Source organism: Telopea speciosissima, chromosome 4 (genome assembly GCF_018873765.1).
Source record: "Telopea speciosissima isolate NSW1024214 ecotype Mountain lineage chromosome 4, Tspe_v1, whole genome shotgun sequence".
In the NCBI taxonomy this organism is placed as follows: domain Eukaryota; kingdom Viridiplantae; phylum Streptophyta; class Magnoliopsida; order Proteales; family Proteaceae; genus Telopea; species Telopea speciosissima.
In genome coordinates this window covers 52,577,965-52,592,489 of record NC_057919.1, presented here as the reverse complement: position 1 = coordinate 52,592,489, position 14,525 = coordinate 52,577,965, and the positions used below count along the sequence as shown (strand labels likewise).

Here is a 14,525-nt window from a genome sequence, read left to right as displayed (position 1 = left end):
TGGTATTTCTTTCCTATGGGGTCCCCAACTTACATAATTGCAAGTTATCTAAATAAACAAGTGAATTCTTGATGGACAGCCATGGCATCCATAGCTTCTTTTCAAAAGAAAAAAAGACGACAGAGGTCAGTGGTTCTTTTGTTCCAAAAGAAGAAAGATTTGTCTCTTCACCATGGAGTCTCAGTAATTTTTGACTGTTATCTTATAGTTGCATATAGTCGCACTTGAAAGTCGACAACCTCAAATCAGCTGTGCCGCCCAGAAGAAACGCATGGCCTGCCCTGTCTAACAATATTATGAGGGAATTACACAGCTAATGCAGAAGATTTGCCTTTCCTAAATCCTGTATCAGAATTAATATTGAAACATTAGTATTTTAGTTCAGGGCTGAACAACCCCCCCCCCCCCCCCAAAAGAAAAAAAAAAAGAAGAGGGCTGGAAGGTGTGTAAAAAAGGAGCTTTGCAGCGGCAGTACCCGAAATGATACAACTTCAATGCTATACTTCTACTTGCACAAATCAGTAATACAAGAAATTTGGTCCCATGCAGTTCAACATAGGAACAAATCCTTTTAAGGCACTTTGACACAAACAATTCCCTGGTCAACAATACATCTCTCCATAAAAAGCTCCAAAAAATATACCTGCAACACATGCTGCCTAGTTATAAAACTGACATGCCACAGGGTAAACAAAATCTATTGCACATATTTTCTTCATTCATTAGCAGTAACTACTCAATTATGAAATCTCCTCAACATTCTTTTACAAGCTTGCCATAATAGTTAACTTAGTATGAGAATCAGGATCTTAAGAAACTTTTGAAAGCAAAAATAAAATCAACCCAAACCATTTAGAATGGACTCATTTGAGAACCACTGCAATTATTTCATCCTTGGACAGGGGGTTTGATCTGGCTGTATGCCAGTCACCTCAAAGAATGGATTCAAAGGAATTCCTAATGGAATTTCTGATTTGGTTGGGCTCAGGGTATATTGAGTGAATAGTCACTTTCCTGCATAAAAAAGTTCTCTTTATGTCTGTGTGCTAGTGCGGTGTTACTTCGACTCCTTGCTCTCTACTTCCTGTTTTGCCTTCTATCTCATTTCTTTGCTTATAGTTCGTTAACCAACAGTCTAGCTAGATCATCTCTTGGATCAGACTTCAGCTAAGTAATTTTAAATTAGGAGCATTAAGTTGCACTGTTAAGGTGCTATGTATCAGTTTCATATCAAAAGTATTCTCTTTTCAATTCAAGATCATTGAAGTATGTGCTACAAGTCACACTTTCAGGATGCACTACACCTGACCACAAGCTAATGAAATACCTTTTTTTTTTCTATTCAATTGACAAAAGTAAAAACAAACTGGTAAAACTATCATTTTCATCATGTGGTCAGAGTATTTCACTTTCAAAATCAGCTTTGAGCCCACAAAAATAGCTTTAAGACTTAAGAGTGTAAATGAAACAACATAAAGGACAAACGGCTCCTTTCTCAATATTCCTAACAACCATTCCCACCCCATACCACGTTTGGAATACAACAGACAGAGGAGAGAATTTTCACAAGGGCAAGGAGTACAGTTAATCATGGTTTTTAACACTAGACTGCACTGGTCTGGCACTCAAACTGGACAAGCAGAACGGCGCTTTTCGGTCTGGTCTAGATAGCCCAGCGCAGGGGAAAACCAGGAAATAAAATAACCAGCCTCCTTTTTTTAGATCAAGATCTACTAAGGTTTTAAAAACTATGCAGTTTATCTACTACATGTTTGCTCTTTCTCCAGGTAATAAGGAATGGATCTGCACTGGCAAAACAAAGATATTTAAAGAACATCTACCAACCACCAGAGTGGATAATTCAAATCAAAGCATATGACAAGAACTTGATGAATCTATATGAAACAAGTTTAGACAAGGCACCACTACCTCTCATTTAGGATTCCTCAGAACAATGATAACAGAGTCTCCACGAAGAAACATCTTGCTGATGAACCTATCCTTGTTCACTGGCTGTGCTTTCTTCTTTCCCTTCCCAGTCTTTGGTACCTGCAGAATAAATCAGAATGCTTACTTAAAAGTAGCATATATAAGAGCAAGAAAAAGGGGGGGAAAATTTCACTTCCAAACAAACCTCAGTCCACATCTCCCTGACATTTTCAAGAACCATGTTGCAGTGGCGGTCAAAGGCTCTCACACGACCAAGAAGTTTCTTGTTATTCCGGCAATTAATGAGCACCTGACGATGTGGAAAGTTTTAGAAAGAAGACCATGTAGAGCAAACTTTGAAACAAACTTGCTGAATAAACCAAATTTAACAAAGCCAGTATTTAAAGAACACGTGTGTTTTTGCTTCACAACCTACTGCATAAAGCACAAGCCTTGAGGTTCTGCAGGTTAAAGCCTCGGATTAAATCTTGTGTGTGGGTGCAGATAGGTGGGTTTTTTTTTTTGGGAGAGTTTACCTGAGTATTATTTTTAACACTCATCATCAAAACAGAGAGTGGTCCTGTGTTAAATTCCTCTTCCTCATTTTTTACCTGCCATGAATTGATTGAGAAAAATATCAATGCATAACCATCATAATTACATGTAACCAAGGGAAGAACTGGCAGTTAGGTAAATGATTATGCTACATTAATCAATTATATAAGACAAGGTTCCATTACTAACAACTTCTATATGAATGAACTGCCAAAGAAGCATGATTATCTTAACGTCATGATAAAAGACAATAGGACATAGAATTAAAATTCATGCATATTACATAAATATATAATGACAGAATTAGATATCATTCAAAACAAGTTCTCTCAAAACAAATATGGGAAAAAAAACAAGTGCCCCACAGATATCTCACAAATGTAGGATGTTAATTAACATGAATATGAGTGAAAAAATTTCCTACGGAAAACAAAATATGTGGCTTTCGATAGGGCACCGAAAAGGAAAACCTAATTCCACCACATGCGGACAGGAGCAATATTTTGTATCATAAAATATGAAAATTATTGGCAAAAGACAATGTTAGTTATAGAAGGTGCAAGTCAGACTGAAATTGGGCTTAATTTTGAACCAAAACGAATTAGACAGGGCTTGAGCTCAATTTGGTTCAGCATCTACCATTTCTCTATCCAGCCTGAACCCTTGCACCTGTAGTCCGTAACCACCAGGTTTGTTTTGTATGTGTTGCCAGGCCATGCTAATCAAACAGGCATAGTTCGAAACAACTGAGATTTCACAAAATATTTCGGTTTCGACAAAGTTGAAACCAAACTGGGTGCGATTAACAGGAATGCAGGGTTTCGACCTAAATTTCGTTTTCGACTTGGTTTCAGTACAAAACAGTTCATATAAAAGCATAGTTTCTTTCAACCTCGACCCATTTCGTGAGTTTTGAGTGGTTTCACCTGTTAAGAGTGGAAAAACTCCCCCCCCCCCCAAAAAAAAATTAAAAATAGGAGATTTGGTATTTTTTGCCAAATCACCTGCATTTCTTAGAGAAACAAAGTGTTAGGGGCTACTACAACGAATCTATAGCGACAATTGGCCGTAATTGAGCCTATTGTGTAAAATTCAAACTTAGAGGTATACCCTTTTTCCCCAAAGGTTTTGAGCCTTCCCGGAACTCTGTGGTATTGACATAGAGTTGGATGAATGGTTTCATGTGGGTGTTTTAGCCTGGGTTGTACAGTTGTATTCTTAAGTTATAGTTCGAAATCTCGGTTGAAACCACTGAGATTTTGTGAAATATTTCGGTTTCAACAAAGATCGAAACGAAACTAGGAGTGACTCAATAGGAATGTAGGGTTTCGACCAAATTTTTGGCATTTCAGCAGACATTTTGGTTTCAACTCGGTTTTGATACAAACAGTAAATATAAAAAACACTGTTTCGATCGAACTTTCGGCTTTGACTCAGTTTCGGGTGGCTTCGCTTGTTAAAGGGAAAAAAACTCCCAAAAAAATGTATTTGTTATTTTGGCCAAATCACCTACATTTCTTGGTGGAACAAAGTGTTGAGGACTACTACAACACATCTACAAAGACGATTTTCCACATTTGAGTAAGAGTTTGTAAGATTCAAACTTAGTGAACCTTCCTAAAACTCTATCAGGTACTGACATAGAGTTGAAGGAACGGTTTCACAGGGGTGTTTTAACCTTAGTTGTATATTTATACTTGACTATGTATAATACTTGTACATTTATACTTGTATTTGTAACATTTTGACATTATGTTATATTAAATGGTTTTCTTCATTCCTAATGCGTATCTTAGTTGTTTTCATTGAATTTTGTGTGTTCTACTACTAAATTATGTGTAGAATAAGCTATATTTGAGAAAGTATACAGCAAGGTATGGCATACACTACCAACTTAGAGCATGAAACTGAAATACTATTTTAGGTGCGGCTTTTTTACAATCTAAAGATTCCAATATGTTTAAAAATGCTTAATTAGGGTTTCCCTAAAGTTTTGGGCCAAAATATGGCCAACCAAAATGGCCAGCTGACACATGAGTTTTGGTTGAATTTCGATCGAAACCCGAAATATAGGGTCGAACCTGAAATCTCAAACCTTGACAACAGGTACATAACTTACAAGGGTTGTACATCAGTAGTTGACACAATTACAGATTTAAACATACAAATTTTATCATTTATAGGGTGTGTATGGGAAAAGATCTAAAGAAGGTGACTATTTCAGATAACTAGGGCCTATCATACACAAAGAAGGTGACATAGATGATGATGATGTTTCACAAAGAATTAAAGAGGGATGAATGAAGTGGAGAGGTGCGACCAGAGTACTGTATGACCAACACATTCCTTTAAAGCTTAAAGGAAAGTTTTACGAGACTGTGGTCTGACCTGCTATGACATATGGGGCGGAATGTTGGGCAGTTAAGAAGTGCCATATAGCGAAGCTATGTGTTACATAGATGAGGATGTTAAGATGAATGTGAAACAAAACTAGGAATGATAAAGTGAGGAATGAACATATAAGAGCTGATGTGGGAATTGCCCCGATTAGCGACCAGCTTCGAGAATGTCGTCTGATTCCGATTGAAGGAGCTAAAAGAGCTAGGGGCAGGCCTAAAATGACCATAGGTGAGGTTGTTAATAATGACATGCATAATTTGGGTCTTGTGCCAAGTATGACCTCAGAAAGAGCCTGTTGGAGGGCAAGGATCCACGTTGTCGACACAATGTAGCTCTGATTTTCCTGATTTCTTGGGCTATCCTCTTTGCTCTTACTTTCTTTTTTCATTTTCTATTTCTCACTATTCTTATCTCATTTCTTCATTCCTCTTACTTTACTTTCACTTTGTGAGGACCTCAGTTTTCCCTACTTTGTTTTGAAAGGATCCATGTAGCCGACCCCATTTAGTTGGGATAAGGCTGAGTTGTTGTTGATGTATGGGAAAAGATCTACAAGATCCAAGCCCATGACATTATGGTTGAGCATGTAAGCCATTAGTGCATATGCATGAGGATTGTGTTGTAGACTACTGATGCGGCAGCAACCTTGTTTAGCGAATGTTTTTAGCATGGGAGTTGTCCTTCTAATATTAGTTTTCAGATCAAATCTATATTAGTAGATGGGTTCAGGCTTCACTTGGGCACAAAATTCATCTGAACTATGGGTATATCTGGCCATGGGGACATAGTTCTAAATCTCACCAAGATCTTGAATATCTTGAGAATCTCAAGCTCCTCGAGATGAGATTACATACGATTCTTAAAACCTGTAGTATTTCAAAAATTTCGACCGAAATTTCAGTGAAATCTTAGATATCTCGACCTGCTTGAAAAGAAACTATTGTTTCTTCTCGAACACTATGATGTGGCATTCATATGTCATGCAAACGGAAGACAATGCACATCGGTTCCATCGGACCATGAGTGGACTTGATCCAACACGTCATAGTTCATATCAATAGACAGTCACAGACTCGCAATATTGTATTGTTGGGACATGGAAGACTATGGTGTCTATGACATACGTATTGTTCTCTGTACTTGGGTGTCTATTTAATATGCATTGTTCACTGTACTTTGTAGTTTTTACTTTAAGTCCTTAACTATTTCTTAAAATAATTATTCAATATTATGTGTCTTCATCCATTATTGCATAATTTACTTGTTTTATTTGCCCATTATGTTTCATAGCACTAAAATAATGTGTATAGGCAAATATTACACAAGGATTCAACATTCACTGCCAACCAAGGGTGCAAATCCAAAGCACAAATTTGGGTGTGTTATTTAAATATTTTTTTTTTATAATTTGAAGATTTAAATATTTTTATTAAGCCTAAAACAAGCTTCTCTTAAAGTTTCGGAGCCAACTATGGCCATTTGCCAACCAAAACAAAAAAAAAAAATGCACCGTCTCGCCGAGATCTCGAAAATCTCGACCTGGTAGAGACATCTCCTCGAGACGAGTTTTTGAACCTTGCATGGGGATTCTCAGTGAACCACTCCAATTGTAGGGATAGGAAGCTTGGTGGAGGGCCGGTTAGGAGAAGAGGGGAAGCTGGGAAGAATCAGAGTTGCAGGGGGAGAGAAGAAATCACATTAGAAGAGGGGAGGGAGGGGAAGAAGAAAACTCACACACAGCTCGCAGGCTACTCAACCATAACTCAACTATTCCATATTCAATCTGTTCTATACATTGGTTACAATGCAAGTATTTAAAGGGGAAAACAAAGACAGAAACCAAAGACTCAACGACTCCTAGTTAGACTCTAAAACTGAAATAACTTGTTATCCATCTCCTCCTACGTATCCTACCGAAATTAAAGGATTACATAATACTTTCCCAAATAAAATAAACTTCCTAAAATCCTACTAGACCCAAGACTCAAACTGGACCCAGTCTATCTCCATCTGGATACCCAACTGGGTTTGGGTCGATCGGGTCGATCCAAGGTAGTGCACCTGTATCAGAGCTATTTAAGGTGCCTTGTTATGTCAAGATAGTTTTTATAGATTATTGGATTTGAGTAGAAGTTAGACAAGCATGTTTATAAAACCTGAACTGACCATCAAATCACTGAGACCAGTTCCAGTTGGATCAATTTTTTTTTTACTTTGGAGTGGTCAAACTGCAGTTCGTAAAAAATAAATAAAAAACAAAATTGAAAAATCAGAAAACTAATTGCTTGAAGTTTCAATCGAAGATAAAGGTTCAACGCTTACGGGAATTACAACTTAACCATTCTAAAAAACACTTGAAAATAGGAACATATATTGGAAAAGGTGAAGACTAAAATGCCTTTGGGAGAAGTGAAAAAAGACATGCAAAGATTAAGGTTGACAAGTATGGCCCTGAATAGAGTTGAATTGCACAACAAGAGTTGTGAAGCCAACAGCATTTAGTTGGGATAAGGCTTAGTTGGAGAAAAAACAAAAGTAATAACTAACATCTAAATCTTATAGCTAATTTTCATCGTAAAAAAAAATTATCACTAAGCAAAACCACCATTTTTTGCCCTAATTTTTCTTCTGTTGAGATACCATTAAAGTGTGAACAACAGATTCACAATAAGCAGCATATACATGACTTATCAAAGAATTTTTAGTGCAAGTACTTCACAATATAAACCAAAAAGAGTGGTAGAAAAGATATGTGATGCAGTAGCACTTGACTGGTTGGACCAGCATGACCGAGTTAGGAGACCCAAACCCAGACAGAACCGGTCCAACATGAATATTTGGTCCATTAAGGGTTGGAAGTAGTTTATTTATTTATTTTCTAGTTATTTTCAACTCTATTTAGAGTTGCACTAGGAGATAGTCTACATTGCAACTACTACTCCACATGTAAGGTCTTCGGCCACCTTACAATACTCTGCTCCACCGATGCTACCCCTGGAGCGATGGCTGACCCTCTTGAGGAATGCTTCCCCAACTTAGAGACGTTACAAGGCCTCAATCCTCCTAACCAACAGCCTGGTTCTATTGAAGGTCTTGCCGGAGGAGACTCAGGGGCCGACACAAACGAAGAAATCCTCCAATAGGTGAACCCTCCAGATGCTCCGAGCTCCAACATCTCCTCTGACCAATCAATTAGTCGTGCTCCGACCGTCGCTCACAACCATTTCGCGATCCTCCAAGACACAATCTTTGAGTTTGATGGAGACTTTTCGCCTACTCCTTCTGAGTCAAGAGTGACCATGCCAGCTCCTCTGGCTTCTCCGAACAATCTGCAGAGCCGCAATCTAGCTCCTCCCGCAAAAAGCAACCCCCTTCATCCCTTTGCCCTCATCAACCCCCTCGTCTATCCCCACCTTCCATTCCCATACATCTGTCATCCTTCCCCTCCCTGTCATACCCCTTTGCCGGCCATAAAATGGCTTGTCGCCCCTCTATCCAACCTGCGAGTCTTTTCAAAATCGCACTATGTGATTTTAGGAAACCCCATCCCTTTAAAACCTTTCTCTTCCCTTTTTACCCCTCCCTACCCACTTAACCCCCTCTCAACGCAATGCAATATCTATACATAACATAGTGATAAAAGAGCACTAATCTCATGCTCCCCATAGACTTTTATTGACCACACACATCAAGTCACAAAGCCCAATGTAGCCATACGTTCGTCAATTCTGAATTTCAGGACTAAATTAGAAATAGTGAGAAAAAACAAATGACAAAAAAACCTGATAACGGTACTTACTTATTTTCTATCCACAAACTTAAGAGGATAAGCAACCACATAACCAACCAAATAATATCAGATGAGTTAGATAGTCGAATAAATATAATCGCACAAATATTTCAGGCATCATGACTGAAACATTCTATTACCAAGCAAGGAGATTATTCAAGAAATCCCAAACTACAACAATAAAATATCTAATTACACATGATGAGTTGAGGCGTTGCCAAAATTAGATGTATACATACTCCAAATTCATGCGGCGATACATCTTTCACGGTTCTGGCAGTCTCCATTGTTGCCCCTTGCGTATCTGGAAGAACAAAAGAAGGGTGTTCAGTACTGGCATTTTTAAATAAATGGCGATTTTTCCTTTCAACAACCCCATTTTGTTGGGTGTGTCAACACACGCGAGCTGATGGATAATGCCATTATTAGTAAAGAAGGCTTGGAGGCCACCAAACATGTATTCTCCTCCTTTATCAGATCGAACAATTTTGATACGAGTATCAAACTGAGTAAGAATCATCTGATAAAAAGTTTGAAATGCTTCACAAACATCACTTTTATGTTTCATAAGAACAGTCTAAGTAGCACAAGAAAAATCATCAACAAATGACACAAAGTAACGATAGCCAAATAAAGAGGTAGTAGGGGAAGGTCTCCAAACATCAGTATGCACAATATGGAAAGGAGCAGCAGTTCTATTACCATGATATGGACAAGAAGAACGACAATGTTTAGCAAACATACATGGTTCACATTGAAAAACATGAGAAGAAGCAATAGAAGAAAATAAGTTAGGCAACTGTTTCCTCATTACAACAAAAGATGGATGACTAAGACGACAATGCCATAACATAACAGACTCCACAAAACTACTATCATTACGTCCACACACATAAGATTGAGTTGTGGGCAAAAAATGGTCAAAAAGGTAAAGGCCTTGCTCCTCACGTCCACTACCAATAATCCTCTTCGTCACCATATCCTGAAAAAGACAGTAAGAAGGATAAAAGGTGACACAACAGTTTAGTGATTTAGTCAAATGACTCATAGATAAAAGATTAAGAGTAAGATTAGGGACATGAAGAACAAAAGTAAGAAACATAGATGACGTAACAGGGATACTGCCCTTACTAGAGATGGAGGAAAGGGAACCATCGGCTACCCTAACCTTATCCTTACCAGAACAAATGGTATAGGAATCATATAATGGGACGTACCAGTCGTGTGGTCAGTGGCCCCAGAGTCGATGACCCAAGACTGGGTTGCAGTAGAAGCTGAGGTGGAGACCTGTAGAGCTAAGGATGAAGAGGAGCTAGCCACTGTGGGTGTAGGAGATGTGCTCAGCTGTGACATGACCCTGCGAAACACTGCATCGGCCATAGTAGAGTCATCCTGTATAGCATCTGCCTCAGTCATAACAGAGTGTGCACCTCGAGCTCCCCCTCTACAGCCACCACGAGCACCACCTCGTGCACCAGGAGGACGGCCATTAAGAGTCCAACACCTATCCTTGGTGTGCCCAGATCTCCCACAATGATCCCATTTAAACCTGTCTCTGCCACCTCCACTAGCACTACCTGTCTCTACTACTCTGTCTTACCCATGGCTAGGCCCCTGGCCTCCACCACCACCACGGGTGTCCTGGAAAGGGGAAGAATTGAGAGCTAATCTCTGAAGAGATGATGCTGGAGCTAGGGCCATAGCAGCCCGCCAAGTCTCCTCACTCTGTAAATAGCTACAAACCTCATCACGAGATGGAAGAGGGGACCAACCTAAAATCTAGAGCCTGATTGGCTAATAATTAGGGTTCAGGCCACCAAGTAAGGTAAAGACACGCTCCTTTTCAAGAGTGTGATACACCTTTGCTTCATCGTCTGGATTGGTCAACTGGAGGTCCCTGTAGTGATCATACTCCTCCAAGAGACTAATATAAGCACTATAGTACTCAGAAATGGTCTTGTCACCTTGCTTCATCGAATTAATCTTTTGGTGGAGCTGATAGACCTTGGTAGAGTCACCTACCCTGTCAAATGTCTAGGAGGCACTGTCCCAAATAGCCTTTGCAGTTTCTTTCCTCATAAACCTTCTCCCAATCTTTGGCTTCAAGGAGAAGATTAACCATGTCATTACTGTAGAGTTTTCAGTCTCCCATTTCTCATAGGTAGGAGAGCCAACCTCTGGGACTTTAGTAGCTCCTTTAATATATCCAAGCTTCCCTTTACTCCTAAGGATAGCTTCACAAAATGTGACCAGTCCAAGTAATTAGTGTTATCAAGCTTCACGATGGAAATCTGTGGGTATGACCTCTCATAAACAAACTGAGGGGCTGTTGGAGTAGGCTGTGAATCAGCCGAACCAAGCCCAAAAGTCTCTGAACAGCCATCTTATAGGGAAAATGGCACTTGACCATAAACTAGGATACCAATCCAAGTGGGGAGTACACACTCAATCCAAAAAGAACCCAATCACAAGGAAAAACACAGAAACAGCTTTGATAACACTTCTCTAATACTCTCCAAAGAGTAACATTCACTTTAAACAAGCTTAATAGCTTCACAAATACTGTGCATAAGCATTACTCAACAAAGGAGGCAGCATGTTGCAGTCCAAATACAAGAAAGGCAGAAGTCAGACATTCTCGGCTTTACCTGGGCAGAAAACAGAGTTCCACGAAGAAGAGTTGTGCTCATATAGGGCCTTCAAGCAGCAAGAAGAGCACATGGACCTTAACCAGCACCCTTGAGCGATTCTATTGCACCATTCCAAACCTCAAACCCATTCCGAGAGAGAGAGAGAGATACCGAGATTGCAAGCTGAAGCTGGCGGTAACTCTAACAGTGGCTAGAAATGCTTCAAATCATCAAGAGAGCTTCATCCAAGCTCAAACAGTAGATGCAAACACAAGAATGGGTTGTATCAAACCTATTTCATGCTCCTTTCAACAGATTTTTTACATAGGGAGCTTCTCCTTGAAATCCTTTGTGCCCTAGGATTTCAAAGAGAAGGAAAGAATAAGGATAAGAAGCTGAATGCGACTCACAAAACCTACGCTCTGATACCAAGTTGGATTTTAGGTTAAGAAAGTAAGAGAGGAGGAAGAAGAAGAGGTAGAAGGAAGAAGGAGACAAGAGAGAAGAAGGAGAACAATATTTTGGTAGAATGTGTGTTGTGAGAGAGAGCTCTCCACACCTATATTACTTCACTAAAAGGCTTTGAGAATATTACATACACCTCCCTAGGGAGGTAAAAGATAAGAAAGGTAAAAAAAAATAGAAAATACACAATAGGGTAACTAGACATAAGACAAGTTCCCAAACTACCCTTATCACATGAGTTCTAACAACACTAACAGACAACCATCTTCCTCCCTGTGGCTTGGGTTCCAGCAGTTTTGGTTGAGAAGTCATACAAATATTATAAATGGATCACAACAATGGAGCCTTTTTAACCAATATGTATGCTACATATATGCTAGAAAGAAAATCTGTCAACCTATTTATCCACTGTCCTCCTGGATCAGTGCACTTCCTGTATTTGTTTGTCTGAATCAGGTACTTCTTACTGTGATAATTGATTTCTTATGAGCTGGTGGCTTACTATGTTTTCCGAACAGAGGAAATTACTCTGATAGCTTGTCTGGGGGTGGGGGGCCACTTTACGGAGCTCATGCGAGGAGCAGGACTAGAGGATATTTCATTCTGCGAGTACTCTTCTAATTCATAATTGATAGGATCACTATTAGGGAGGCTCATTGTGCATCAGCAGATGAACTCTTTTATCTGGTTTTGTCGTGTTTGACTGGCTGATGCAGGGCATTTTGGCCCAAGACCAAGCACAGCCGCAGGTTAAGCTGGCCAAGCCTAGGCCTGTGACTTTCTTTGCTGGTGGGGCCCTGGTAGGCTAGCCCAAGAAGCCACTAGAATATTTTAATGTGTCATTTAGTATTCCTAAGTCTTTATTTATTTTTTGCACTTGCCTTTTCCAATTCCTAGGCTTAGTTATTGAGTTCTTTTGAGTTTCTAGGTGCATTAAAGAGTCTTTTCAGTTTTCTATGATAGTCAAAGAGTCTATGGCTACGTAATTAATGTTCTTGTTTTTAGTTGCTAGGCCTTTATTACTTCAAGAGTTATTTTTTCTTTAAATACTACCTTAGAAGCCAACGAATGTAACATTAAAATTGAATTGAAGATTGAAAACTGAAGCCTTTGGCCAAAGTAGGCATTGAGCACCTTTTCCCTCTCACTTTATTTGGTGAGTTATCTCTCTCCCATATTTTCTTCCTCTTATCTTCTGTAACTTTCAACCTATCATCTTCTTCTTCTCCTCTTGGATTTGACCCGTCATCTTCCACCTTACACATCATCTTTCCCCATCCGTGCAACACTCCTTTGATTCCCCCATTCTCCATCCTCTTTCAACCCTCAATAATCAGATTTAAATCAAATACTCATTGTAGGACAGATCCTGGTGTGCTAGTCCTCCCAGACTGCACCACTGGCAGCTGGTTGTGAGCTAAAACAAAAGGTGGAACCTCTATTCAGTTCTTGGATTTATCAACCAATGAACACTTTCAAGCTTAATTTTGATGGTAGTCATAGTAGACTCTGGAATCCAGGATCCTAAGGGATTAGAGGAGCCTCCAGAAACAATAGAATTCTGTCCTGTACTCCTGTATGATTCAATCAAGGCCCAATTGGTACTAGTGATTTGTCGCCATGGACATCCATGCTCTTCTTTGTGACTGCAGATTAGTTCCATCCCAAGATTAGCACCAGCCTTTGATTCAGTGGAACGCTACCTGTATGAGCTAACTCATATGCAGCTGAGCTTGATAAGGTTAGTGACGCAGTTAAATCATCTACATAGGCTTATTTTATTTGGAATAAGCTTGGGGTTGGGTTATGTATGTGTTGGGCCTTTGAACCATCAGCCCTATTGCATATCAACTAAATTGTCCAGACCACAAGCCTTCCAGATCCATCAAGAAATTACTGTAAACAACACCTAAACACTTTCATACACAAATCTCCCTTACTTTTTCTATTCTCTAGCTTTAACCTCATCCTATCTGTCCAATTGAGAACCCTCATTCCCAATTTTGGAACACTCATAATAACCCTAACTGCATAAAGCAGAGCAGTTGTTTTCTCATAGTTGGTCCTGCATCACTCAAACTGAGAGAACTCCTGATATTGTTTTGGTCAATAACAAAGAATTTTATTGAAACAAAGTAGAAAGAGGGACACATGACAGCCTCTACTCTCTAGACCTGGGAAGGGGCAAAGAAACCATTATAGCAAGTTTAAGAAACTAACAATAATCACACCATTAGGCATAAAGAAGGCAGAATAACGAAGTCTCTGAGAAGCTTCACCTTTTTAACCCATCTTCTATTCGACATACTGATCTAGCCATCTAATGGAACAAAGTGTTCAATAGGAATTATAACATATGGACTTCACTAATGGTTTGAGAATACCTTCAAAGACATAAAACAGGGCTGCCCATGAAGCAATATAACCTCCTCAGTTAAACAACAACAACAACTCAGCCTAGTCCCAACTAAATAGGGTCGGCCACATGGATCCTTGTAAAGACAAAATATTAATAATAAAAGTAAAAAGAAAAGGAAAACAAAAACTACAACTACACTCAAGTCTTATACACACTAACTGTGGTTGGCTACACGGATTCTTGCCCTCCAGTCAGCTCTATTCAATGTCATACTTGAGACAAGGCCTAGACTATGCATGTCTTTCCTCACCACTTCTCCTATGGCATTATAGGCCTGCCCCTAGCTCTTTTAGTACCATCAATCTGGATCAAGTTAATTCTCCAAATTGGAGCATCA

At 39.3% G+C, this 14,525-nt stretch overlaps 1 protein-coding gene across 1 annotated transcript; it reads right to left on the bottom strand.

The window, feature by feature from the left end:
- Positions 1-507: 507 nt before the first annotated feature.
- LOC122659714 (small nuclear ribonucleoprotein Sm D2) lies at positions 508-12,036 on the bottom strand. Its single transcript, XM_043854822.1, has 6 exons — positions 12,032-12,036; positions 11,511-11,515; positions 2,466-2,540; positions 2,135-2,239; positions 1,930-2,049; positions 508-643 (listed from the first exon to the last, which is right to left on the bottom strand). Exons 3-5 carry the CDS (start codon positions 2,490-2,492, stop codon positions 1,933-1,935), a joined length of 249 nt encoding a protein of 82 aa, XP_043710757.1. The 5' UTR covers positions 2,493-2,540; positions 11,511-11,515; positions 12,032-12,036; the 3' UTR covers positions 508-643; positions 1,930-1,932.
- Positions 12,037-14,525: the final 2,489 nt, after the last annotated feature.